Source organism: Leucopleurus acutus (assembly GCF_964270905.1).
Source record: "Leucopleurus acutus genome assembly, chromosome: 3".
Taxonomy (NCBI): Eukaryota; Metazoa; Chordata; class Mammalia; order Artiodactyla; family Delphinidae; genus Leucopleurus; species Leucopleurus acutus.
Window position 1 is genome coordinate 48,987,565 of NC_139145.1, and position 24,972 is coordinate 49,012,536.

Below are 24,972 nucleotides of genomic sequence, written 5' to 3' on the forward strand. Positions count from 1 at the left end.
TGAAGTTGTGCATGACCATGCGACTTGCTTTAGCCAATAAAAGGTGAGTGGACTTAATGTGTGTCACTCCTGAGTGGAAGAATTTAAGACCCCATGCACCATTCTCCATACACTGTCTTCTCTTGGCCTGGCAAACCCTGAAGCCATGGAGTTGGGATGGCTGCATCTTAAAATGGTGTCGGATATCTCTGTGAAGCAGAGCCCTCGGCCTCCCCATGCTAGACGGGTCGTGTGAGCAAAACTTAGCTTCACTCATAAGTTGCTGAGATTTGCATGTTTTTCATCACTGCAGCAAAACCTTACGTAACCTGACTGGCACGACCACCACCAGAAATCTCATTAGTAACTTATTTAAACTCAAGTTCCTAAAGCAAAAAAAAAAAAAAAAACTCCGTAGGGTTTTTTCTCAGGTGGAACTTCAAAGCACATAACCAAAAAGCCAGTTGTGTGAACATAGGAAATCTGAGCCTGGTCTCCCAGGAAGCTTAAAGAAGCCGGAGGCAAGAGCTCCTGAGAACAGAATCTCTGGGAACAGAATTTGCCTTCCTGGTTCCTACCCACCAGCCCAAGTTACTGATTCCAACTGCTGACATTAAAATTCCAGATCATTTTTGGAAAGTTCAACTCTTCGATGTTCAGACGGGAAACTCTCCAAAAAGAGAAACCACAGGTTCAGGATCACCCAAGACATTACTGGTTATGATCTCCCTACACATTTTTGGCCCTGTTTGTCCTTTACACTGCTTTCCTACCTAGCTCATCACAATCATTGTCTATTTCCTTGGGATTTCACATCCTTACCCACTTGATGGTGAAAAACTAGTCTCAATCTCATGCCTGGGTTTAAAAACATACATATTTTTAAAATTTATTTATTTTTGGTTGCATTGGGTCTTCGTTGCTGCACAGTGTGTGGGCCTCTCACTGTGGTGGCTTCTAGTTGTGGCACGTGGGCTCAGTAGTTGTGGCGCACGGGCTTAGTTGCTCCGCGGCATGTGGGATCTTCCCGGACCAGGGCTTGAACCCGTGTCCCCTGCATTGGCAGGCGGATTCTTAACCACTGCGCCACCAGGGAAGCCCTAAAAACATATTTTTTCGAGAACATTTTTCTTATTATGACAATAATTTTCTTATTATAATAGTAGAAGTGTATACTCATTTTTTTTAACATAAGAAAATGAATATCCAAACTCTCACCCTCATGTAGAGGTAATCACTATGAACACTTTTTAAAAATAAGAATGAATTTGTTACATTTTATGACATTTAAAAACTTCATCCTCGTAAGTATTTTAGCAGGTTACATGATATTCTATTTTTATGGATATATCATAATGTTTTTAACCAAGCTCCTTTTCTTGGATATTAACTTTGTTCTGGTTTTTTGCTTGTTTGTTGGTTTGGGTTTTTAGTAAATCATGAGCACTGTTTCATAATCATTGTTAATTTAAATAGATACTCTTTCCTCATTACCTGTTCAGCGCGTCCTACAGCAGTGGTTCTCACACATAAGCATGGCTCAGGATCACTGGGAGGGCTTAGGAAGCTAGAGATTGCTGAGCCCCGTCTCCAGAGTTTAGGATCTGTGGGTCTGGGTGGGGTCTGAGAATTTGTATTTCTATCAAAAATTTCTGGTAGTGCTTATGCTGTTGATTTGGGGGCCACACCTTGTGAACCACCGTCTTATTCTTCTTCCCGAGAAACTAATATCACCTGTGTCCTCAGTTTCCTTTCTTTGAACCTGCTGCAATTGGGTTTTTACTCTGTGGAGGGGGAAGTTTTGTAGTGGTCTCACTTTCTTTTCCCTTTCAAGACTGTAAGTCCCTTTCATCAGCACATCTTTCCAAGTGGTACACACTCACACTGATTTTCAAAGTTAGGTGTCTTTTTCCTGCATTGCCACTCCCAGAAACCTCAGCTAGTAACAAAGCAAGGGTAAACAAAAGTTCTTTTTTCCAGACTCTGACATTTTACATCCCTTATTCTCCCTGCATCTGCCTGTCTGCCTCACGAAGTTGTGATGGGCAACATCGATTCAAAATGGATAGAGTAGAATATTACAGGTGTTTGTGAGCTGGAAGGAGCTGTGGACCCAGAAGTGGGGAGGCATTACAATTAAACTTCCCATTATTATGTATTTGTAGGGAAATGGTTGGAAGCTTAGGTTCTGGAGTTAGAACTGGATTTTTATCTGGGCTCTGATACTTACTAGCTTTGTGAGCTTAGGCAAATCACATATCGGAGCCTGATTTTCCTCACCTGTAAAATGGAGGAACTAATACCTTTGTTGCAAGGAGATTGCAAGAAATCGAAATAATATGTGCAGAGAAGCCGGGACAGAAACAACTCAATAAATGGTAGCTGTTGCGTTTACTAAATAATTGTTTTAATTTTTTTTTTCCTGGCCTTTTCTCTGCTGCGGGCCTGGAAAGGAATCCATTGATCGTAGGGATCTTTTCGGCCCTGGCCCGAGTTTTCTATCATTTACAAGGATTCTGGTCACCTGCTCAGGCGGCGGCTCCGCGCGCCCAGCCGGCTTCGCTGAGGCCCTGATTTTCGAGTATTTACGGCGCGCGGCCGTCCTAGCTCCCGCTCAAGTCTGCGCTTCCAGGTTCAGTCTCAGGGTCTCGCCGGCAGCCCCGGCCGGCGGGCGCGGAGCCGGCAGCGGGGCCAGAACGGCAGGGTCCTCTGGCGGCCCCGGAGTTGGGAGGCGGCGTCCGGGAGTCCCCCGAGGAGGATGGGCTGCGGAGACAGCAGGCTGAGCTGCTGCAAACCCCCCAAAAAGGTAAAGGGCGCCGGCGGAGAAGTTTGTCTTCGGAGGGGAAGGAGGGTGCGGAACCACTCCGCCTCAGGGGACCCTCGGTGCCCCGGGTTCCCTCGGGTCGGCCGGGGATGCCGGACGCAGAACAGCTAGAGGCCGGCGCGGAGGGAGGCGGGGAAGACTCGGCCGGGCGGCGCTCTCTCCCTCACGGCCCTGGGCTCAGCCGCGCGGGGCAGCCGAGTTTACAAACACGGCCCCAGGGCCCGGGAAGGGCAGCTGATTCCGGCTGGCGGGCTGGGGAAATGTCTAGTGCCTTTTCCTTCGGTCTGGGGCTGCTCGCTGTGTGGCCGTGGACATGTGACTCGACCTCTCTGGGCCTTGGGTTTTCCCACCTTTAAGAGGCAGATTATCTCTAGGGCCGCTACTCGGACGCAGAGTGGTCCACGGCTTTACATCATCGGCATCACCTGGGACCTGTTAGAAATGCAGAATCTCTGGCTGTGCCCCAGACTTACTAAAATAGAACCTTTTAACAAGATGCCCAGGTGATTACAAGTTTGAGAAGTGCTGGTATAGAGCCTTTTCAGGCCCCGGAGCCGGTGCATGTGGGCTGTCCTAAGGGTAGCTGGGAGGGGCCAACGAGGGGGGAGATTTACCGCCTTCTGCTCCCCTTCCCTCCCTTCCTGTCCCTCCCCCAAGGGGCCTCCGAGCTGGGGCAGGGCCCAGGAGACTCTACTCGGGTTTCTTGCAGTGGGACCAGCTGCCCCTTGGGTTCTGACAAGCCCAGAAGGTTCAGAGTCTGGAACCAGAGGACACCCTGAGGCACAGAGAGGGAAGGGAGGACCCTCAAGTCCTGAGCCTTTTTCCTACGACTGCCTGCCCTCCAGCCAGGTGGGAATAGGTGGTCCTATAAACTTGATGATCAGTCCCCTGAGACCTCAAGAGCCCCCCCCCCCAACACACACACACCCTGTGACACTATTTAGTCATTTTTCATTGAACTTGAGTGTCTGCTGCGTTGCCTGTGCTTGAGCACAAGCTTTTCTACTTATTGAGAATGCAGGACTGTCCCCAACCTGGGTGATTCTATTTCCTGCCCTGTGCCTAGTCCAGGGAGAAGAGTTTCTGTCCCAAGTACAGTGCCTCCTCCGCTTTCCTTGCTCTTCCTTTATTCCCAGTTCAAAAAACCTCACCGAGCTCTGACCCAGAAACCCTCCTGTCTTCCCTGGCTCCAACAGGGAAACTGAGGCTTGCCTCCATCAGTGGAAGCAGAGGCTGGCTGATGGGATGATGCGCACATAAACCTGAGCCTGGCTTGAGACTTAGAACAAACTGGTGATAGGTGGGCATGATCCGCAGTGTTAATCCTAGCTCTGCCACGAGCATCCTGTGTGACCCCAAGTGAGCCATTAGTCCTCTCTGGGCCTCAGTTTCTCCCTCTATATGGAGAGGGAGGGCAATGAGCAGGATGATTTCTAAGAGTCTGAGAATCTGTGTTCTCTGCTCTCTCAGTCTGCAAAGTGGGCCAAGGGTGAATTCCATCTACACAGTGGTGGGAGGAGACTGGAGGAGGAGCCCTGTTCCAGGCCTTGACTCTTCCATAGTCCAGAAGAGGAGACCACAGTGAGCATGGGTTCCCCGGCCTCGTGGCCTTTCTGAAAGCCTCGCCAGCTGTCCCTGTCTGTCCCTGGCACAGCCTGAACTGGACCCCCTGTCTCAAGCTGTGAAGGGCAAGTGAAGTCAGCAGAGACTATTCCTGTGGGAAAGGGCCTTGGGTACCACCTGGGCTGATGCACCCAACATACAGATGGGAGATTAAAGCCTGGAGAAGGAAGGGTCTTGACTGAGGTCACAGAGCAACTTAGAGTAGAGCCCAGGTGTCCAGTCCCCTAGCCCAGTGTTCTTTGTCTCTGCCCCTACACGGTGCTTCCAGTGGCTTCTTGTTGATTCCAAAGCCATTTGGCATTTAAAGCCTTTACCCTGTTGCCTCAGAGCAGCCTGGCTTTTCTTCCTGCCCCAGCAGTGCCAGGCCCCTGCCCCTGAGTGGCAGGATTTATAAGCTGATTTTGTTTAAGGTTCACGCCCGTTTCCATCCCTTTGTGCTGTGCTCCTGCCCAGTTTCTCATCCAAGTGCCAACCCCTAGAAGGCGTGAGCTTCCAAGCTCATCCCCAGTAGGCTCTCAGCCCCTTGGGGGGGAGGGGGCCTCTGAGGATGGGATGTACAAAAATGAGCTCAGACCGCAGGAGGCTCAGGTCACGACAACAGTGACTCACCCTGAGTGGCAGTTGACAGAGTACTTTCACATCCTGCCGACCTCACGGCAGCCTGGAAGCCAGGTTGAGCTGCCGAATCTTCCCCACTTTATAGGGGAGGAGACTGAGGTTCAAGGGAGGAGTGAAGTCCCCTAGCCAGTTGGTGGCCAAGCTTTGCAGTGGGACCTGGTTTTCTGCCCTCCCCGGCTAGTGCCCACTGCCCCGCACAGAGCCCGGAGCAGGTGCTGCATAAATATTTGAATGAGTGAATGAGGGCCACAGGAGAGCCAGACTAGGGGTTAGCCCAGGGTGCAGCAGGAGTATCTCATCCGGCTTTGAGAGACACAGGAAGGCGTCTTGGATGAGGGCTGAGCACGCCGTGGCTGAGTGTTGAAAGCTTGGTAGGAGTTGCCCAGTCGAGGTAGAAAGGTCAATCTGAGCAGCGGCTCAGCCCGAGAAGCAGAGTGACAGTGCTGGTTGTGGAGAGTGGGCGTGGCCAGCTGTGAGGAATGAGGCCGGCGCTCTCAGCGGGGACTTCGCTGGCTAGGGACGGGCTTGACCACTAGGACTTCTCAAGGTCCCTCCAGGAGCCAGGCCCTGAGGGCTTGCTGAGTCCTGTGGTCAACAGTGCCTGGTGGCCTTAGCTGACCAGCCGTCCTAGATCCCACTGAGAGGCCTGACCTGGGGCTGTTACAGGGACTTTTGGGGAAAGTTGAAATCCTGGTGAAAAAATGAGTGAGGATGCCTAGCAGGCTGGATGTGGCTACCGAAGAACCACCTGCATCGTGTGGTCCTTCCGAAACCCTTTTTGGCAGAGACTGTGGCTGATGTGGCCACATCCCTGGGAGGATTTGGGAGAAGGCCGGACGTAAAGGGGAAGGGCCGAGGAAGCAAGCCCACGGACTTGCCTGTAGGAGTGACATGGAGAGTACGCAGGGGCCTTCCATCCCCAACAGGTTACCCGTCTGGGCCCAAGGTGGGGAGGGACAGCTAGTGCCTCATGGTCAGTCCCCTGTATGTGTGCCTGGTGCCCCCAGGACTTCAGCTCTGGCGCCACAGCTCTGAGCAGCGCATCAGAGACCCTGGCTCAGCACTGCTCCCGGAGACATGCCTCGCGCAACAGGCTCTCTGTGGTCAGAAGCCCTTCAGGAGGGTTTCCATTGTAGCAGGCCAGGTGAGAGGCAGAGATGCAGAAGTGAACACCATGGGAGAGCCTGGCATGGGCACAGCTAATTCTGAAACAAAACCATAGACACTAAGGACATGGGCTTTAGAACTGGGTCCACATATTCATTTATTAACTCAGCTGTCCGACTCTGGGCCAGGTGCCACTTCAGTCCTGGCTCCGTCATGGATCCATTAAGTGACCGCGGAAGGGACTTGGCTTTTCCTTGCCTCAGTTTCCTCATCTGTAAAATACGTGTGATGTTAGCTCCTGAGTCATAGGGTTCTAAGATTAGATGAAAGAATGCATGTAATAGAGCCCCTGATACACTAACCGGTAAGTGGCACACCCTCGATAAGACAGAATGTGGGTGAGGACATCACCGCCTGGATTGTACCCAAGGAAAGCAAACAGGGTTGCGGAAGACAGGGGGACGTTAATGTTCTTGGCAGGCTGTTGGGTTAGGAAGATGAAGCCTGGAGCCTGGCCACTGCCTTCCAACCTCTGAAGGGTTGTCAAGAGGCACGGGCACAGGGCACGGCCTTGTTCTCTGGTTTCAGGAGGCAGAGTTGTGGCCAATGAGGGGAAGCTCCAGGGAGCCAGATTCTACTTCTCACCAGGAAGAAGGGTAGTGAGTTCCCCATCCTGGAGTAGTTCAAGCAGAGGTCAGCTGCGATTGTGGCAAAAATAGAAGAGGGGACGCAAGCCTTGGACGAGGAGGCACTTAGGATTCCACTCAAGACATCTCATTATTGGGATGACTATAATGTTTGAGGCAAAATTTCAGAATTTGGAAAAGTATAAAGAAGTTTTAAAGTCGTTTTTAATCTCACCATGAAGAGGTAGCCTCTGTACATTTCAGTGGCATTCTTTCTACTGTTTTCCTACATGTATGATGTATGTGAATGTGACTGTTTTTGCAGAATTGGGAAAATATTTTATCTTATTTATTTGATATATATTTATGCATTTGTTTTTTGGCTGCGTCGGGTCTTGGTTGCAGCATGCGGGCTTCTCTCTAGTTGTGGCGCGAGGGCTCCTGAGCTCGTGGGCTCTGTAGTTGTAGCGCGGGGGCTTAGTTGCCCCACGGTGTGTGGGATCCTAGTTCCCCGACCAGGGATCGAACCCGCGTCCCCTGCATTGGAAGGTGGATTCTTAACCACTGGACTGCCAGGGAAGTCCCTGGGAATATATTTTAAATGATTATATTCTAGTTACTTACTATTTTGTTGGGGGCTTTCTCCCATGTTAAATAGTCCGCGGAAATGTGATTTTTAATGGCCACCTAATGTTCCGTGGATGTTCCGTGGCTTATTTAACCAGTTTGGACACTTGGTTATTTACACTCCCCACTCCTACCCACCCTTGTGTTTTCCTCCTAAGCCGGGAGACTGTGCCTTTTTGTCAGAGGGGAGAGGTTGGGGGAGGGAGGGCCTCCAGGGAGAGATGTCATCTTGGCTGGGTTTTGAAGGTGAATGGGGGCCAGACACTTGTGTCAGTGTGAATGGGGTACACAAGAGGCAGGGCCCCTGACACCTGGTCAGTAGGAGCAGGGCAAATCTGACCTTTGAACTTGCTTTGCTGAGGGTGGGACAGAGGGTCTACGAAAGGAAACTGCCTTTCCCTGGCACTGAGTCCTCTGTCCCAAACATTGTGGGGACGTTGCTGTGTATGTGGCCTCTGAGCTTTGCCCAACCCCCCAAATGATGCCCCCCCACACCGGAAAAATCATCCTAGTTAAAGTCAATACAGGCTTCCATATATATGACCTCTGACAACCTTGTGAGGTTCAGTGCCAGATTTCTATGTTATAAAGAGACATCTGTGCCCTGTGACCCATCAGAATAATTCCTAATAAATCCTTGCCTTGGACACACAACCTTTGGTAACACACTTTCTGCACATGTACATGTTTTCTAATTCTGTTCCTTTGTAGCTGAATTCCCAATCAGCTAGCATAGGTCCCTGAGAGCCTGAGATGCCCCCAGGTACCTCAGGACTTCCACTGCTGCCTCAGTTGGGTGTTGAGTTTGGGGCCCATGCTTCACGTCATCACTTGTGTTTTTTTATTATAAAAAGGACCGACAAGATAAAACTTCAAATTGTTCATCCGGAAACAGGATGCCATATAAGTCAAGATGGTGACACTCCTGGTAGGAGGGGCTGCCACTAGACATCTCAGTGTTCATAGGTTGGCTAGTAAGCAAAGGTCTGAAATCTACCTGAAAGAGAGTTCCAAGAGACCTCAGTATAACATTCATGAGCATTCATGTTCAAAAACCAAACTTGGAAAAAGTTGGGTAGCCCCCATAAAAGGAAGAGTCTGATGGATGGCCTGAGTCCTGGCTCTGACATCTCGGGGTGCACTTGGGTTTCCCTCCTCAAGGCCTGCACTTTGTCCTCTCAGTGTCCTCCACCCTCAGAGCACTGTGAGCCACCCCGGATGACTGATCGACCAGGGACTGGGCCAGGAAGGGAGCAGGACCTGCAGGTGGGTGCAGGGGGAGCTCCCAGGGCCCCGCCCCAGGCAGAGAGAAGGAGAGAGAGAAAATGAGAAATTCCACCTATCTTTAGCATAGATAGATCTAAACCTATCCATCACCCGAAGACAAGCCATCGACTTCTCACCAAGTAAATGTGAATCCTTAAAAATCATTTATCTTGTGTCACTTTATTTTCAAATCTGAATCTTCCAGAACATCTAGGCCAAATGCCTCACAATACATCCATCCCACACCCATGCTTTCCCCCCAGATACATGATGTACAAACTGACCTACTTCCAGTTTTCCTTCCGCCCCAGCAGTGAAGTTCTTTTTCAGAGTGTACAACGAACCTTGTCATTTCTCCACTGCCCCGTGCAACCCTACCCCCTGCCCTCTCCTTGAGAAAACAGCTCTGACATCAGAAAAGTTATGTGTAATGGATTTTTTTATGTTTGTTTATTTGTGGCCGTGCCACGCGGCCTGCGGGATCATAGTTCCCTGACCAGGGATCAAACCCGTACCCCCTACAGTGGAAGCACGGAGTCTTAACCACTGGACCGCCAGGGAAGTCCCTTTAATGGGTTGATTAGTGTCCCTACCCAAACTCATGTACACCCAGAACCTATGAGCATGACCTTATTTGAAACAGGGTTTTTGCCAATGTAATCAGTCAAGATGAGGTCATACTGGATGATGGTGGGCCCTAATCCAAGGACGGGTGTCCTTGTAAGAAGAGGGAACTTTGGACACAGATACACGGGGAGAAGGCCATGTGATGACAGAAGCAGAGATTGGAGTCATGCAGCTCCAAGCCCAGGAACGCCAAGGATTGCTGACAGCCACTGGAAGCTAGGAGAGAGGGATGGAACAGAAGCTCCCTCAGAGCCTCCAGCAGGACCCAACCCACCTGATACCTCGGTTTGGGACTTCTAGCCTTCAGAACTGGAAGAGAATAAATTTCTGTTGTTTTATTTTATTTTTTTATTTTTATTATTTTTTTTCGGTACGCGGGCCTCTCACTGTTGTGGCCTCTCCCGCCGCGGAGCACAGGCTCCGGACACGCAGGCTCGGCGGCCATGGCTCACGGGCCCAGCCACTCCGCGGCGTGTGGGTTCTTCCCGGATCGGGGCACGAACCCGTGTCCCCTGCATCGGCAGGCGGACCCCCAACCATTCTGTTGTTTTAAGTCACCAACGTCGTGGCGGTTTGTTACAGCAGCCCTAGGAAACATATATTTTAAGGTTAATTACTCCCCACCCTCTCTCACCCCTCCCCCACCTTGCCACCAGTAGAAATGGGCAGGAAGAGCCCAGTGCCTCCCCTTTGGAACCATGGCTTGGCAGAAAGGTAGGGAGCACTGCAAACAAGGAGGTGCTTGGACAAGGCCCAAATGCTCTTGGACACCAGCTGCAGCATCTGCAGAGGAAAGCGCACTGGGCCGGGGGTCAGGAGTGGGTCCCACTCCTGCCTCTGTCACTAACTTGCTGTGTGATCTCAGCTGGTTCTGTCCCCCGGGCCTCGATCTCCCCACCAGTAAAATGATCGCCATGGCTGCTTTTAGGTTCCAAGAGAGGTATTTATTCTGCCTGTTGTTGTTCATTGTACGCAAGTCAAACGTGAGTACACCATTGTTTGAAAAATTCTAAGAATTTAGGCAAAACTGAAGCTCCCCCTCCTTGACTGCAATAATGCTAGTCCTTTCTCTAGAGATGATGACTGACTGCCATCAGTGTGCGCTTTTCTAGGTAGTTTTTCCTGTGCATTTACGTACAGTAGAAATAGTTTATTTTGCCTATTCATATTCTACCAAATGGCTTTCCACTCTTGTTGGTAAATTCCTACTTGGTTTTTTTAAACATATGAGTGGCATTGCCTAGTGTTATATACCTTAGTATATTGAGCTGGTGCCCCGTTGTGGATATGAGCCTGGTTGCCAGCGTTTCCCTGTTACAAGTGACCCCGCCCTGAGCACCCTGGAGGAGCCACCGTCCTCGCTAATGGGTGCCGGTCTCTGCTGGCCGTGCTACGGCAGGGTGGGGGTGCTTGCCGCGTGTACCTTGCGAGGTGGCTGCTGGGCTCTGTCATCTTCTGCTCCAGGCACTGCAGCGCCCCCTTTTACATCCTCTCCACAGGAGCTGCTCAAGAACAGAGGGTGGTATGAAGGGTTCAGGACACGCCCCAGACCCTCCTGAGCAAGGGCCCCTCCTTCCTTGTCCTGCAGAGAAGTCCTCTCCATGCAGGGGCTGACAGCTGAGTGTGTCCAACTGTCAGCTCTGCCGTGCCTGGAGCCAGCGAGCGTGACAGGACTGATAGAGGATGAGGTGTCAGGGTGACCTCACTCTGGCCCTTCTTTTCAACCCACAGCATACCAAAACCAGAAGGGCCCTGATGTATCCCATTGCCCAACTCTAGGCCAGAGAGAGGAGGAAACAGAAGCCCAGAGAGGGGAGGGTGCTTCTCCAAGGTCACACAGCAAGCAAGTAGCAAGTCAGGGGCCTGACTCTGTCTGGACTCCGACTGGGGACTTTGCCATTGGGTTGCTGAGACAGGTGGATATCCAGCTGTGTATCTATGCCCTCAGCCCGTCCCTTCCCCCGCTGTGGCCACTGACACCGTTTTCTGTCCCACTCCTTCAGGGTCCTTCTGCCTGACGGACTGACCCAAATGCTGGAGATGGTACCGAGTGCTCCTGCCAGCTCCAGGCGCTCTCAGGCGAGCAGAGCTGGCAGACCCCCTGGGAGGCTGATACGGGACAGGAAAAGGTGGGCTCTAGGGAGGAAGGAAGGGGATGTGGTATACTGGAAACCCTTTCCTAGGCCTCAGCCCCTCCATCTGTGAATGAGGGGTTGGGCCCTGCGCTCAGTGTCTGCCATGGGTGGGCTCAGCAGGTGCGTGGGAGGGAAGTGGTTCTGTCCTCCCTTGAGATCTCTTTCGTCAGCTGGTCAGATGGGAGGGATGGAGGCCACATCCGCCCCTGACTTGGGGTGTTCTAGGGGCATTGCAGGTATTCAGAGAATAGGCGGGGCCTCCTGACACAGCTGAGAGGTACTGGCTGGTGCTCCTACCTTTCATTCGGTTGCGTGGTCACGTTGGTATGTCCCCAGGCAGGCACTGGCTGATGCTGACGCCGTCATGTGTAAAATGAACAAGTTGAAGTAAATCTTTGGCGTCCCTGGCCGCGTGAAAGTGAAATCACATTCAGGCATTGCTTTGGCAAAATACTTCTGCCCATCTTAGAGATGGGGAAGCTGAGGCCTGTGGTTATGGTGTTCTTACATCCGAGGCTCTGTAGTTTGGGTGTGAACGCTAACATTTCTCAACAGCCCTGAATATTTTGGTCCTGCCTCTCCCCCACCCGAAGTCCTGGAGGGGCCCCTTGGGCCTCCGCCTCCACAGGCCTCCGCCGCCACCTCCTTCCTGCCTCTACCCTCAGCCAATGGGCTCTGCTGTGTTTGTTCAGATCCCGAAACCAGTGGTGGTGCCAGGGGCCCCACCCACGCTGAGTTCTGACACCGGAAAGCAGCTCTGATACTGCAGAGGGTTGTGACATGAGTCCCTTGAGGCTCAGAATCCCCTAATCGTTTGGCTACTTGGATCAATCTGGCGCGTGCACGAAGGACGCGGAAGGGGCTCCGCCTCGAGTCTGGATTCCCTTTAGGGCTCTGCTCCCTGCTTTGTGGCCTCTGACAAGCACTGCTCACCTCCCCTCTGGGCCTCAGTTTTTCCATCTGGAAATAGGAGGTGAGGATTGGAATAAACTGTCTCCAGGGGCCCTTCCATCCCTGTCTTCTGGGTCCCAGTAAGCCTTCCTCAGCTTACTGGGTGTGACAGTAAGGTGGGTGTGACAGAACTATGCGGCCACGGGAAGCCAGGGCTGTGGTTTGTGGGGATGGCAGAGGAGCTTGGTGAACTCTTAAGGGTCCTTTGATTACTAAATTCTCGAAGCTAAGCAGGATTAATGAGGCCATAAATCACACCGTTCAATCAGAAATACACAATGCCTAAAGGCCCATGAAGAAGATGGAGTGATGGTCCCTAAAGCAAGGTTAGACCAAGTGTCTTCAGGAAAGGCCGAGCCAGCCTCAGGGCTTGGCTTCCATCCTAGTGGGATTCCCAAGGGAAGGAATAGCTGGGAAGCTTCTAGCCAAGTTGCTTCTGCCTTCCTCATTCTTTCCTGATGAGGCTCGGAATTTGAGGGAAGTGAGGAGTCTATCCTGGACGCTTCAGTATGAGACTATGAAAATTCACCCCAAAGTACTGCAACCTGAATAATACTCAACAGAGCCCCCTGGGACTCTGTTAATGTTGGTGGGTTTTATGTACCGCCTGCACTAGCTAAACACTTGATGCTTACCAGAGGTCTTTACTTGTTGAACATCAGGGATATTTTATAGAATTATTGATGGTTGGAGTTGAGGGCCCTCTGAGATCACTCAGTCAGTCCAACCTGCAAAATGAAGTTTGCCTCTTCTTGTATGCTACCAGTGACAGAGAGCTCACTACCACCACCCCACCCTCCAATAAGGCAGCCTATTTCTATTTGGGACAGTTCTGAGATTCTTCATATTGCACTTGAAACTTCTAGTCCTTGGACACCATCTTGCCCTTCAAGGCTGTGGACTACACACTAGCAGCTTCTACCTCATGGCAGTCCTGCAGAGGTTTGAAGATGGAGTCCAGAGTTTTTTCTTTCTGTTTTTGTTTTTTGCCTATTCTCGAGGCTGATCAACTATTGTTAACAGTCCCTCCTGTCACTTGGTTTGAATCTCCTACCACATCCTGTCAGCTACTCTTGCACACCTTCCATTTGGTCAGTTTACCCTCCAAAATGCAAGCATATTCGAGAGGGTCTCACCAGGCCCAGTCCGAGCTTGCCTGGTTTCCTCATGGCTCTGGGCCCTGTCCTCATGCTCTGCCTGGACCCTGTCTGCTTTCGGAGCCGTGTTCTACCGCGGACCAGGTTTGCTTCTGGTTGACCCCAGAGCAGAGCTCTGGTCTGCTTGACAGCAAGGAGCTGGGCCCCAGAACGGTGCATGTCACCAAGATAGAGGGGCCCTGTTTCCAGCCCTCTTAGTTGAAGGGCTGCCCTGGAGCCCAGAAGGACTGAGGAGAACGTCTGTTCCAACCCTGACCCATCACAGATAGGTCCAGAGAGGGGACAGCACTTCCCTCAAGTCACACAGTGAAGCTGGAACCTGGGTCTCCTGGCCTCTCTCCCAGTCCTGGGTTCTCTCTCTATCCCGTGCTGCCAGCTGCCACCTCATAGCTTTCTTCGCCCAAGTTTCCATTGACACAGGAAGCTGCCATTCCTCTTCCAGAGCTCAGACCGGATGCCCCTCCCAGTCTGAGGCCTGCCTCACTCTGCTTTTGGAAGGGAAAATTTTTGTGGCCCCCTCCCAGCTCCTGTCCTCTCCCACTGCAGGGTGAACTCTGCTGCATGACCTCTGAGGAGGAAGTAGCCAGGGCCCCACCGTGGGAATTTTCCATGCAGTAGTTGCTTATCGAATCCTGCTCAGCTCTGGGCTGTGTGTCCCCAGGCTTTGGCGAGCCTCAAAATCACCTGGATGGGTTGGTAGATCAGAGCTTCCCAGCACACACACACCACCCTCGGATGCTGTAGGTCTAGAACTGGGCCTGGGAGCTGTGTTAAGCAAGGACTTCAGGTGGTTCTAATACAGGAGACCCTCTATTAGGCCTGGAAATTCCTAGAAATATTGTTCTGGGCATCATAACAGATACTGGGGCAAATCCAAAGTCGATTTCAAAAATGGTCCCTGTCCTCAGGGAGCCCCTTGGACTAGCAGAAGTACAGGTAACTGGGTAGCTACTCACATAGGTGTCTGAACAGGCCCTGGAGCGTAGCGCTGACAGGAGCTAACTCAGCCCTGGGGAGAGACCAAGTAGAAATAATATATGAGCGGGGCCTGGAGGCCTGAGAAATTATTGACCATGTGTCATGCTGGGATGGTCTTGAACACACGGTTGTGCATCTTGTGGCCAGGAGCACAGTAGGTTGTTTTGGTTTGGTTTTGGCCTAGCAAATTGGTCAACATGAAAAAAAAATTTTTTAATTAAAGAAAAAAAAAAAGACACTAGTCCATGTAGACAAGGTTGCAGTGAAACTGGCCTTCTGTGTGTTATTAGTGGGTGAGTTAATTGATAGAACTTTCTGGAGAGTAGAGCCAGTAATTTTATTTTATTATTATTATTTTTTAATCTTATATTTCTTTTTTTTTTTAATTTTATTTATTTTTGGCTGCATTGGGTCTTCATTGCTGCACGCGGGCTTTCTCTAGTTGAGGCAAGCGGGGGCTACTCTTCATTGCCGTGCCCGGGCTTCTCATTGTGGTGACTTCTCTTGTTGCAGAGCACAGGCAGAGCCAGTAATTTTAGATGTGTGAAAAATTTTATAAATCAGTATGTTCTCTAAAGCATGATTTGGAAATTAAAAAATGGAAATAATGTATATATTCAACAGTGGATTTTTTTTTTTTGGCTGTGCCATGTGGCATGTGGGATCTTAGTTCCCCAACCAGGGATCGAACCTGTGCTCCCTGCATTGGGAGCGTGGAGTCTTAACCACTGGACCACCAGGGAAGTCCCTCAACTTTTTTTCCCTCAAGGTGAAAAAAAAAAGATGTGGATTTTTTTTCACATCTGGATTTATGTTTATTCACATGTGGGAGGGAATAACATTTTACAGTTAGATCACAAATATCAGAAAGCTACTCAAAGTGGGAGCTTCACAGAAATGTTAGAGAGTGGAAGGAGATACATGAAGGCATTATTTTTTTTAAAAAGCAAATTCTTTGTGGTCAACATATTCTTGCAAACTATTTTGAAAATGAAACACTCAATTAGATATTGAGTAATATTAATGATTTAAAACCAGTGGAGGTTGTATGGATTAAAAAACCATTCAACTGTGGTTTATTGATTAAATGATTAAATTCACCTGTAAGGATGTCATACTGAAGTCATTAAAATTAATATATTTACAGAATATTTAATGCCATGTAGTAAATGCTCATATTTGAAAAAGTAAGATGTAAGAAAGTATAATATTCCAATAATGAATAAATATGTATTATTTATTACCACTATAATTGGAAGAAGATGTTTACCAATATTTAAATATTAAGAAAATGGAGAGGAGAACAGTAGAGTGTGGACAGATTATGAGTGTTGAATGTCATTCTGAAGGAGTTATCCTGGGGGCAGGGGTACCATCAGGATCTGGAGACTCAAGCACAAGGCCATGTCCTGCCTAAGGTCTGGAAGCTGTTAGTGGAGAAGAGTTTTCCACCTTCTGTGGTGGTTATTTGGGAGAAGACAGTTTCTCATGAGCTTTCTGAACTTTTTTCAGGCAACCTGAGGCCAGTGGCAGCCCAGAAGATCTAGGAAAGCGCTGTGCGTCTTTGCTCTTGCCGTGCTTTTCAAACATAACGTGGTGACTGTCATAATGCCATGTTTGAGATCTTAGAATATGCCAGACGTTATAGGTGCCTTATCTCATCTAATCCTTAAAATAACCTCCTGAGGAAACCAAGGCTTGGAGAGGCCATGTGGTCACACAGTGTTGGATTTAGTATTTGAATCCAGATCTGGGTGATTTTAGACTCCCACAGTTCTTAACCATACTGTTCTGGTCTCTACTGTTCCGAGACCTTGTTCTTATGCTGATTTTGACATCGAGGTCCCATCAGACAGTGTCTTACCTCCCCAGCTCCAGTTTCCTCCCTTGTAATAACCCTTGCCTCTCAGTGCGGTTGAGAGGATCTGAAATCAGACACTCAGAGTTTGAACGCCATGGGCGTCATTGGGTGAAACTAAGACCTCCTCACCTCCACTTCACAAAGGAGGAAGTGGGAGCCCGGAGGAGGAAGGAGACTTGTCCAAATTTGTGGAAAAGCCAAGACTGGAATTCTGGAAATCTCACTCTCATAAAAACGTTGACCAGATTAGCGTAACCAGTGGTGGCAACAGGGACAAGACAACCGTTGGTGTTTATCTCCCTCCTTCCTCCGGCCCAGGGTGGAGAGGCTGCCTCCTGTCATTTCCCCAGAATCCTGTGTTGACAGCTTGTGCCTGGGCCAGGGGTCCCCTCTCCCATGGGCAGGAGGGCGGAGACTTCACAGGGTGGGTGGAGGGAGGGTGACAGGCGTGCCAGCCACTGAGCAGATGTGGGGACCAGGGCCTGGGGGAAGCACCGTGCCTTGCTCAGTTTGCCGGGATTTCACGCAGCACCAGGCCCTGTGCCAGGCACTGTGGGGCAGGAGCAGAATGTTCTAGAAGCCTTCCCTTCTCTTCCTTCCTCAACCGGAAGTATGCTTTCTAGCAGCATTTCATTCATTCTCAAGTTCAGGAAATTGTTAATAATTTTTATTTTAGTAATCTATTATTACAGAAAAAGTAAAGCTTTTCCTTTACAATGATAATTCACAATTGAATGCTTTCATAGCCTTTTCACAGGCTGACTTATTGAAGTGATTTTGAAAATGGGGCCTAGGGACTTTCCTGGTGGCGCAGTGGTTAAGAATCCGCCTGCCAATGCAGGGGTCACGGGTTTGAGCCCCGGTCTGGGAAAATTCCACATGCTGTGGAGCAACTAAGCCTATGCACCACAACTACTGAAGCCCGCGCACCTAGAGCCCGTGCTCTGCAACAAGAGAAGCCACTGCAATGAGAAGCCCGCACACTGCAACAAAGAGTAGCCCCCGCTCACTGCAACCAGAGAAAGCCCGCGTGCAGCAACGAAGACCCAAAGCAGCCAAAAATAAATAAATTTTAATTAATAAAAATAAAATGGGGCCTAGAATATCTTTTTTTTAAAATCAGAACACTTTTTCAAGGTATAGTTGAGAAGTAACATATTAATTTCAGGTGTACAGCCTAAGGATTCAATATTTATATACATTGTGAAATGATCACATAAGTCTAGCTAACATCCTAGAGCATTTTGAAAAGTATACAAAATAGCTTAAATTTTTTTTCTACCCCAGATCCTGGTCCAGTGGCCAGTGCCAGACTTTGACCAACTTTTCACCTCTCTGGGGTGAAATGAGAAAATGAAAGGTGTGAATGTGTGTGTAACGTTGAGTAAGATGTTACTTCCCCTTTCCTGGAAGAACTATCTTGAGCTTTCCTTAATATACTTTGGAAGGTTAAAATGTCTTCTGTTTTATGAAATGATAGTGATAGTCTGCAAATAATTTTTGTCAGCAGCCTTTCTTGTCAACCCATATCAATTCTCCTATTTCAAAATATTATTTATGAAAACTGAAATCTGGGAGCCACTGACACTGCCTTGTGGTACAGAAGGCCCTTTTGCCTCAGTTCTCTCCTATGATCAGATTCAACCCACACTGGCCAAGGTTGGTTACAGTGCCCACTAGGTATGGCTCAAATCCTTGACTCTGCTAGTTGTCCCCTGCTTTACCTTGATGGGCTCCTCACCTGCCTCAGCCTTGTCATCTTTAAATTGGGGGGCATTCATATTTCCCAGGGTCCTTCTAAAGATTACCTGAGATAGTATAGATAAGACAGCATAGTGCCTGGTACATCCTGGCTGCAGTATCTCACCCCCATTTGTCACGTTAAGTACTGCTGTCTCCTTATAGTTGGGGAAACAGCCCTTCTAGCAGAGAAGAAGCATAGTAAAACATGGCACGAACTTTGATGCTCTGCTTTCAATACAGGGAAGTTGGCTGGAAGTTGTGGTAGCCACAAGCCCCGAGAGGGAAGGGGAATTGTCTCTGAACTGGGGGTTAGGAAGTTTTAGGACACCTAAAGGCCATAACTGGGGTGAGGGTAATAGCAGAAGGTCTGGCCAAGTCCCTAGAGTAGGAAGATAAGGGCAGAGAGGGGCCCATGGTTGGTGGCCAAGCCAAATCACAAGAATCTAAGGAGAGACCAACCAGCATCAAACTCCCCGCGGAGGGTTTCCCTGGCCAAGATGAGAAATTCTGCTCTGAGAACCCTTTCCCCACAGAGGGAGTGCTGCCTCGGTATGGTGAGGAAGGAAGCCTAAGTGAACTGGGCCTAGAGCCGGGTTTGGCACGACTGGAATTCCTGTCTTGCCTTTAGAAGAATCTTACCATAGCATCCATCCTCACACTGACCTCCTACCTTCTTCCTTCATCCTCATTGTTGTCTCATCTCTTCCAGAGGTGCCAAGGACCAGATCAGCCTCCCAAACCAGAGCTGCAGGAACTGGGTCCCCTCAATGGTGACACAGGTGAGTAGGCAGCCCTGTAAATGCCCTCCCTGACATCTATGAGATTTCCTACTTTATAATCAGCAGACATGATATGGCTATTTAATTATCGCACAAGATTTTACTTAGGTTACATTAATAGGAGTATCATGTCTAAAATCAGGGAGGTGATAGTTCTTCCCTGTTCCCGACTATTCATACCACACCTGGAGTGCTGAGTTTATTTCTGGAAAATACATTTCCACAGGAATCCAGAACAATTGGAGAGAGTACAGTGGAGAAAGATGAGGCTGGTGAGGAATCTGGAAACCATGTCTTGAAGGAACAGTTAAAGAAACAGAGGATGTTGCAATAAAACACAACAGTTCTCTCCAAGTGACTGAAGTGTCCTCATGGAGAAGAAAGATGAGGCTTGTTCAGTGACCCAGAGATCAGTACTAGGGCCTCAATGTAGCAGAAACAGGCTGGCAGAATTCAGTTTAATCTCAAAGGATTTTTCATGTGGTTGTTGGTTTAACATCATCAGAGGTACTTCATAATAGGACTAGCTCTCCATCTCTGAAAGTGTTTCATGAACACCTGGAGGCTGTCAGGGATATTGTAGATGAAGTTCAAGTACCAGATAAGCAACTGGGTCAGAATTCAGAGGTTCTCCAATCTGAATGTACATAAGAATTACCTGGGGTGGGTGATTTTCAAAAGTACAGATTCTGGGGCCTTACCACAGACCAACTAAATAAGGATCTCTGGGAGCGGGGCTGAAGACTCTGCATTGTTAGGGATGATAAATCTTTTTAATAAGCTTCTCCCCAGTTGGGGCCAGTCTGGTACTGCTGACCAACGTTTGGGACCCCGAGCCAGATGATTTATGAGAGCTGATCATGACCACCGCCTCCGCCCAGGACCCAGGGCGCAGACTTCCTATCTGATGGACTGACCACAGCCTCTTTCCTCACATTTCTCGTCATATCTTGTACCCAACCTTGTATGAAGTTCTGTAGTAATATTACTACTACATTTCCTTTTATTTATTTATTTATTTATGGCTGTGTTGGGTCTTCATTGCTGCTCACGGGCTTTCTCTAGTTGCAGTGAGCAGGGGCTACTCTTCGTCGCAGTGAGCTGGCTTCTCATTGCAATGGCCTCTCTTGTTTCAGAGCATGGGCTCTAGGTGCGCAGGCTTCAGTAGTTGTGGCACTTGGGCTCAGTAGTTGTGGCTCGCAGGCTCTAGAGCACAGGCTCAGTAGTTGTGGCGCACACGGACTTTGTTGCTCCGTGGCATGTGGGATCTTCCCGGACCAGGGATCGAACCCGTGTCGCCTGCATTGGCAGGAGGATTCTTAACCACTGTGCCACCAGGGAAGGCCCTATTACTATTACATTTATAATAATGCCAACAATGCTAGTATTAGCCTCCAATGCTTGTCATGAGCACCGAGGAATATTTAGAGAACATTTAGTGAACAATGAAGAGTACTTATTGATCACCTCCAAATGCCTGGCACTACACTTAGCGCTTTTTAAAATTCATTCATTTGTTGTATTTTTTAGATTCTACATATAAGTGGTAACATACAGTATTGGTCTTTCTCTGACTTAGTGCACTAAGCATAAAACCCTCTAGGTCCATCCATGTTGTTGCAAATGGCAGAATTTCATCCTTTTTTATGGCTGAGTAATACTCCTTTACATGTATATACTGCACTACTTTATCCATTCATGTGTTGATGGACACTTAGGTTGCTTTCACGTGTTGGCTATTGTACAATTACTGCTTTTTATGCATAAGCTGGTAGAACAAGGTGGTAGTTCAGAATGTTTGCTGTGGAATCACATCGTGTAGGTTCACAGTCCTTTATCCCGATTGTGAACTGGGTAATCTTGCGTAGGTTGCACGATTTCTTTGTCCCTCAGTTCCCTCATCTGTGACATGGGGATAATCACAGTGCCCACCACTCTGGGTGGTTGTGAGGATTCAGTGAGTAATACCTGTGAGATACTTGGAACAGAGCTGGGCGTGTTTCTGAGCATGTTAAGCGCTCTTTATTGTTTACCTGCTGTTGTTATTTTTATCGCCATTGTTTTCTGACTTAACTATCTCAATAGCCCCCTGAGGTAGGTATTATCATTATCCTGATTTAATTGAAGCCCGGAGAGGGTGGGTCCCTGCCTTAGGTGAGACCCAGAGCCTGTTGGACTCAGAGTGGCATCACCAGGCCTGTTTGGGGGTTTCCTGTTTGCGTCTCCTCACTGTTCACAGCAGCCTCTCTGCCCCCCGCTTCGGGGGATGCTGAAGGTGAGGGGTCACACACTCAGACACAGGGTCCAGCAGGTAACGTGTGTGACCAAGTGGCCCCTTACACGCGTCCTCTGTGAGCAAAGGGCAGAGCCACATCCTGGACGGAGGGGAAGGCAGCTGCCCCTCAGCCCAGCTCCTGCTTTGACACTAAGGCACACACCGCCACTTCTTTGGCTTCTTCAAGATAAGTTGGAAATCTGTCGTAGTAAGTAGAATCTGCCCAGTTATTAAGCGTCAGCCACTATTTGTTTTTAATTTAGATATTGGGTAGAGCAGCGTCCCCAACCTTTTTGGTACCAGGGACCGTTCTCGTGGAAGACAATTTTTCCAAGGACTGGGGCATGACGGGGGCGGCGGGGATGGTTTTCAGATGACTCAAGTGCATTACTTTTAATGTGCACTTTATTTCTATTATTATTACATCAGCTCCGTTTCCGATCATCGGGCATTAGATCCCGGCGGTTGGGGACCCCTGGGGTAGAGCAAATACCACCTTCATGGGCTGAACGTGTCCCGTGAGTTACCGGCTCTGCTATAGATCCCAGGGGCAAAATGAGACCCCTGGCTTCTGCACTTTATGAAGGAGGGTCTCCAAAGCCAGGGAGATTTAAGGAGCTGCCTCTGGAGGTTGACCCCCAAGCTGAGACCATTCTTGAGGAGGAGACAGGCTCCCCAGCCCTTACACCCTCTCTGCTGGGCCTGGTCCCAGCCTCTGCTCTGTGATTGTTTTTTTCTTCCCTCACCTGTAGCCACAACTGTCCATCTCTGTGCATCTGAGGAGGCTGGGCAGCACCAGAAGGCTCTCACCAGAATTCTCCAGCAACACGAAGAGGACAAGAAGAAATGGGCACAGAAGGTAAGGCCCAGCCCCTCTCTTTTCCTCCTGCTCTGCTGACCATGTTAAATCCCAGAGTGAGGCCATCTTTTGTTCTTATTGTTGGTGTGAGTATCTCTTACTTGTCCTTTATCTGTTGAACAAATATTTGTAACTGCTGGCATATAATTCATTATATTCATTCTATGCAATAAAAGGTGGGGAAACACTAACATAACAAAGGGCTTCCTGCCCTCAGTGGCATCAGGATTAGAAGATTCCAAAATCCCTTTCCACCTGGTAAATCTCTGGGAACCCCCTTCTAAGCCCTAAAGAGGGCAAAGTCAGCCACACCTGCTATGTCTTGGAGGCCTTGTGCCCTCTCTGGGCACATGTCATTCCCATCACTCCGATCAGCGGGTAGGACTCTGATCACCAACCTCCAAAAGGCTCCAGTGTCGGTGAGTGAATAAGTGAGGCTGCCCTGAACCTACTCAATCTCATCCTGCTCTGGACCCTCCGCCCCCAGGTGGAGAAGGAGAGGGAACTAGAGCTTGGAGAGAAACTGAATGAACAGCGAAGAGTCCTGGAGGGAGAGCACGCGGAGGCCCTGAGAGGTAAGGACAATATGCACTTGGGAGGGTGTGGAACGGACTCCTTCTGTTCCACCAGCTGAGTTCACACGGGACTCCCACTGTCCCCTCCCTCCCAGCTCTGGTCCATAAGCAGTTGGTCACTTCAGGGCTGGAGTTTGCAGCGTCCTTCGACTTGTCCTTTCAGGCATGTAAAATCTGCCCCATCCTTTGTTTTACCTTAGTTGAGAGGTGTTTTTCCTTTCCATTTTAAAAGCAATTTGTATTCATTACAGGACATTTGGAAAACCTTGACAAATAGGAGAATTTAAAAATATCTGTTTTCCTTCCCCACAATGATGACGGCTCTTACAATGTATGGTTAGGTTGATTATTTTTTTCAAGTAACTTTCTTTCCTTTTACATGTGATGTGCTCATCAAAGAAAATTTAGAATGTATGGATTAAACAAAAAGATCTTACAGCATAATGGTTGGATCTCAGACTCTGCAAATGGTCTCTGGGTTTGAATCGCAGCTTCACCATTTACCAGCTGTGTAACCTTGAAGAAGTTAGTTAACCCTTGTTCATAGGGTCTTTATGAGAATCAAACAATTTAATTTATAGTTAGATAGATAGATAGATAGATAGGTAGATGAAGGAATCTAGAACAGTCCCTGATAGTTCACAAGATACTTAGCAAGTATTTATTAGTATATTTTTATTACTGAGAAAATTAAAATTGTGTATAATTCCACCCAGAACTAATCACTGCTACCCCTTTGATATAGATCCCTTTTACTTCCTTTGTGTGTATTTACCTAGAATATATATCTGTGTGCACACACACACTTTGGGGGGAGGAGATAAATGGATTTTTTCACTTTGAACTGTATTAACATCTTGTCATTAAACTCCTGTAGCATAGTTTTAGTAACTACGTAGCATTCCGGTGCGTACCTTTGCTCATTTAACTGAGCCCCTCTGGTTAGGCATTTCGGCAGTTTCAAACTTTTGCCATTGTTTATAATAGCAGTGATTCTTACACGGTGAACCTCATTTTGTAAAATCTTGGCCACACTCATGATTTTATCATTAGAATAACATCCTAGTAGGGTTGGTATGGCAAAGTTTATGTACATATATCTTTAGTTTGGTAAAATACACATAAGATTTACCATTAGTGACATTTACTCCATTCGCAGTGCCCTGCAACCATCACCACTGGCCACTTCCAGAACTCTCTCATCCTAAAGGCAAACCCCATACCCACTAAGCAGTCACTCCCAAACCCCACCCTCACCCTTCCAACCCCCCAGCAACTATCACTCTGCTCTGAGTCTCATGGCTGTGCCACTGCGGACACTCGTGTAAATGGAATCGTACAACCCCTACATCTGGCTTCCTTCACCCAGCATAACATTTCCAAGGCTCATCCGTGCCTCAGTGTGCATTTGCACTCCATTCCTTTTTCTCCCCCCATTTTTAAAATTATTCCATTCCTTCTTGTGGCTGAATAATATTCCATTGCCTGGGCACCCCACACTCTCTTATCCATTCATCAGCTGATGGATACCTGGGCTATGAACCAGTGCCACCAGTACAAGCACCTGCTTGAACACCTGCTTTCAGTTCCCCTGGGTGTACGCTTAGGAGTAGAACTGCTGGGTCCCATGGTAATTCTATGCTTAACTTTTTGAGAAACCACCAAACTGTTTTCCACAGTGGCTGCACCACTTTTCAGTTCCAACATCATTGCACAAGGGTTCCAATTGCACCACATCCTTGTCAACACTTGTTAGTTTCCATTGTTGTTGCTATTATTATTATTGCCATCCTAGTGAGTGCAAAGTGGTATCTCATCATGGTTTTGATTTGCATTTCCCTAATGACTAATTTTTCTGAGCATCTTTTCATGTGCATGTTGGCCATTTGTATAGCTTCTTTGGGGAAGGTTATCTAGATTTTTTTTTTTTTTTTTTTGCTGTACGTGGGCCTCTCACTGTTGTGGCCTCTCCTGTTGCGGATCACAGGCTCCGGACGCACAGGCTCAGCGGCCATGGCTCACGGGCCCAGCCGCTCTGCGGCATGTGGGATCTTCCTGGACCGGGGCCCAAACCCGTGTCCCCTGCATCGGCAGGCGGACTCTCAACCCCTGCGCCACCAGGGAAGCCCTATCTAGATTTTTGATGCTATTGAAATTGACCTTGAAAATGTTAAGCCAGTTTTTCTTTAATCATCAGTATTTGTATGACTTTCCCCCAGAGTTATTTATCTTTTTAAAAACACAGTTAAGATTATTTTATATGTAAAATTTTATATCTTGTTCTTTTTATTTAACATTGTATCAAACATGTTTCCAAGTAATTCTTCTGCTACTAAAATGTAAAATCTAGACCACTGCATAC

At 48.6% G+C, this 24,972-nt stretch overlaps 1 protein-coding gene across 2 annotated transcripts in view; it reads left to right on the forward strand.

The window, feature by feature from the left end:
- Window positions 1-2,398: 2,398 nt before the first annotated feature.
- CCDC69 (coiled-coil domain containing 69) overlaps window positions 2,399-24,972 on the forward strand; it is a 36,165-nt gene continuing 13,591 nt past the window's right edge. For both annotated transcript variants that reach the window (XM_082835285.1, XM_082835286.1), the window contains exons 1-4: window positions 2,399-2,785; window positions 18,832-18,901; window positions 21,929-22,035; window positions 22,523-22,610. In XM_082835285.1, the coding sequence (XP_082691411.1) occupies window positions 2,738-2,785; window positions 18,832-18,901; window positions 21,929-22,035; window positions 22,523-22,610 (313 nt within the window). In that variant the 5' untranslated portion in view covers window positions 2,399-2,737. The remainder of the gene's footprint in view (window positions 2,786-18,831; window positions 18,902-21,928; window positions 22,036-22,522; window positions 22,611-24,972) is intronic.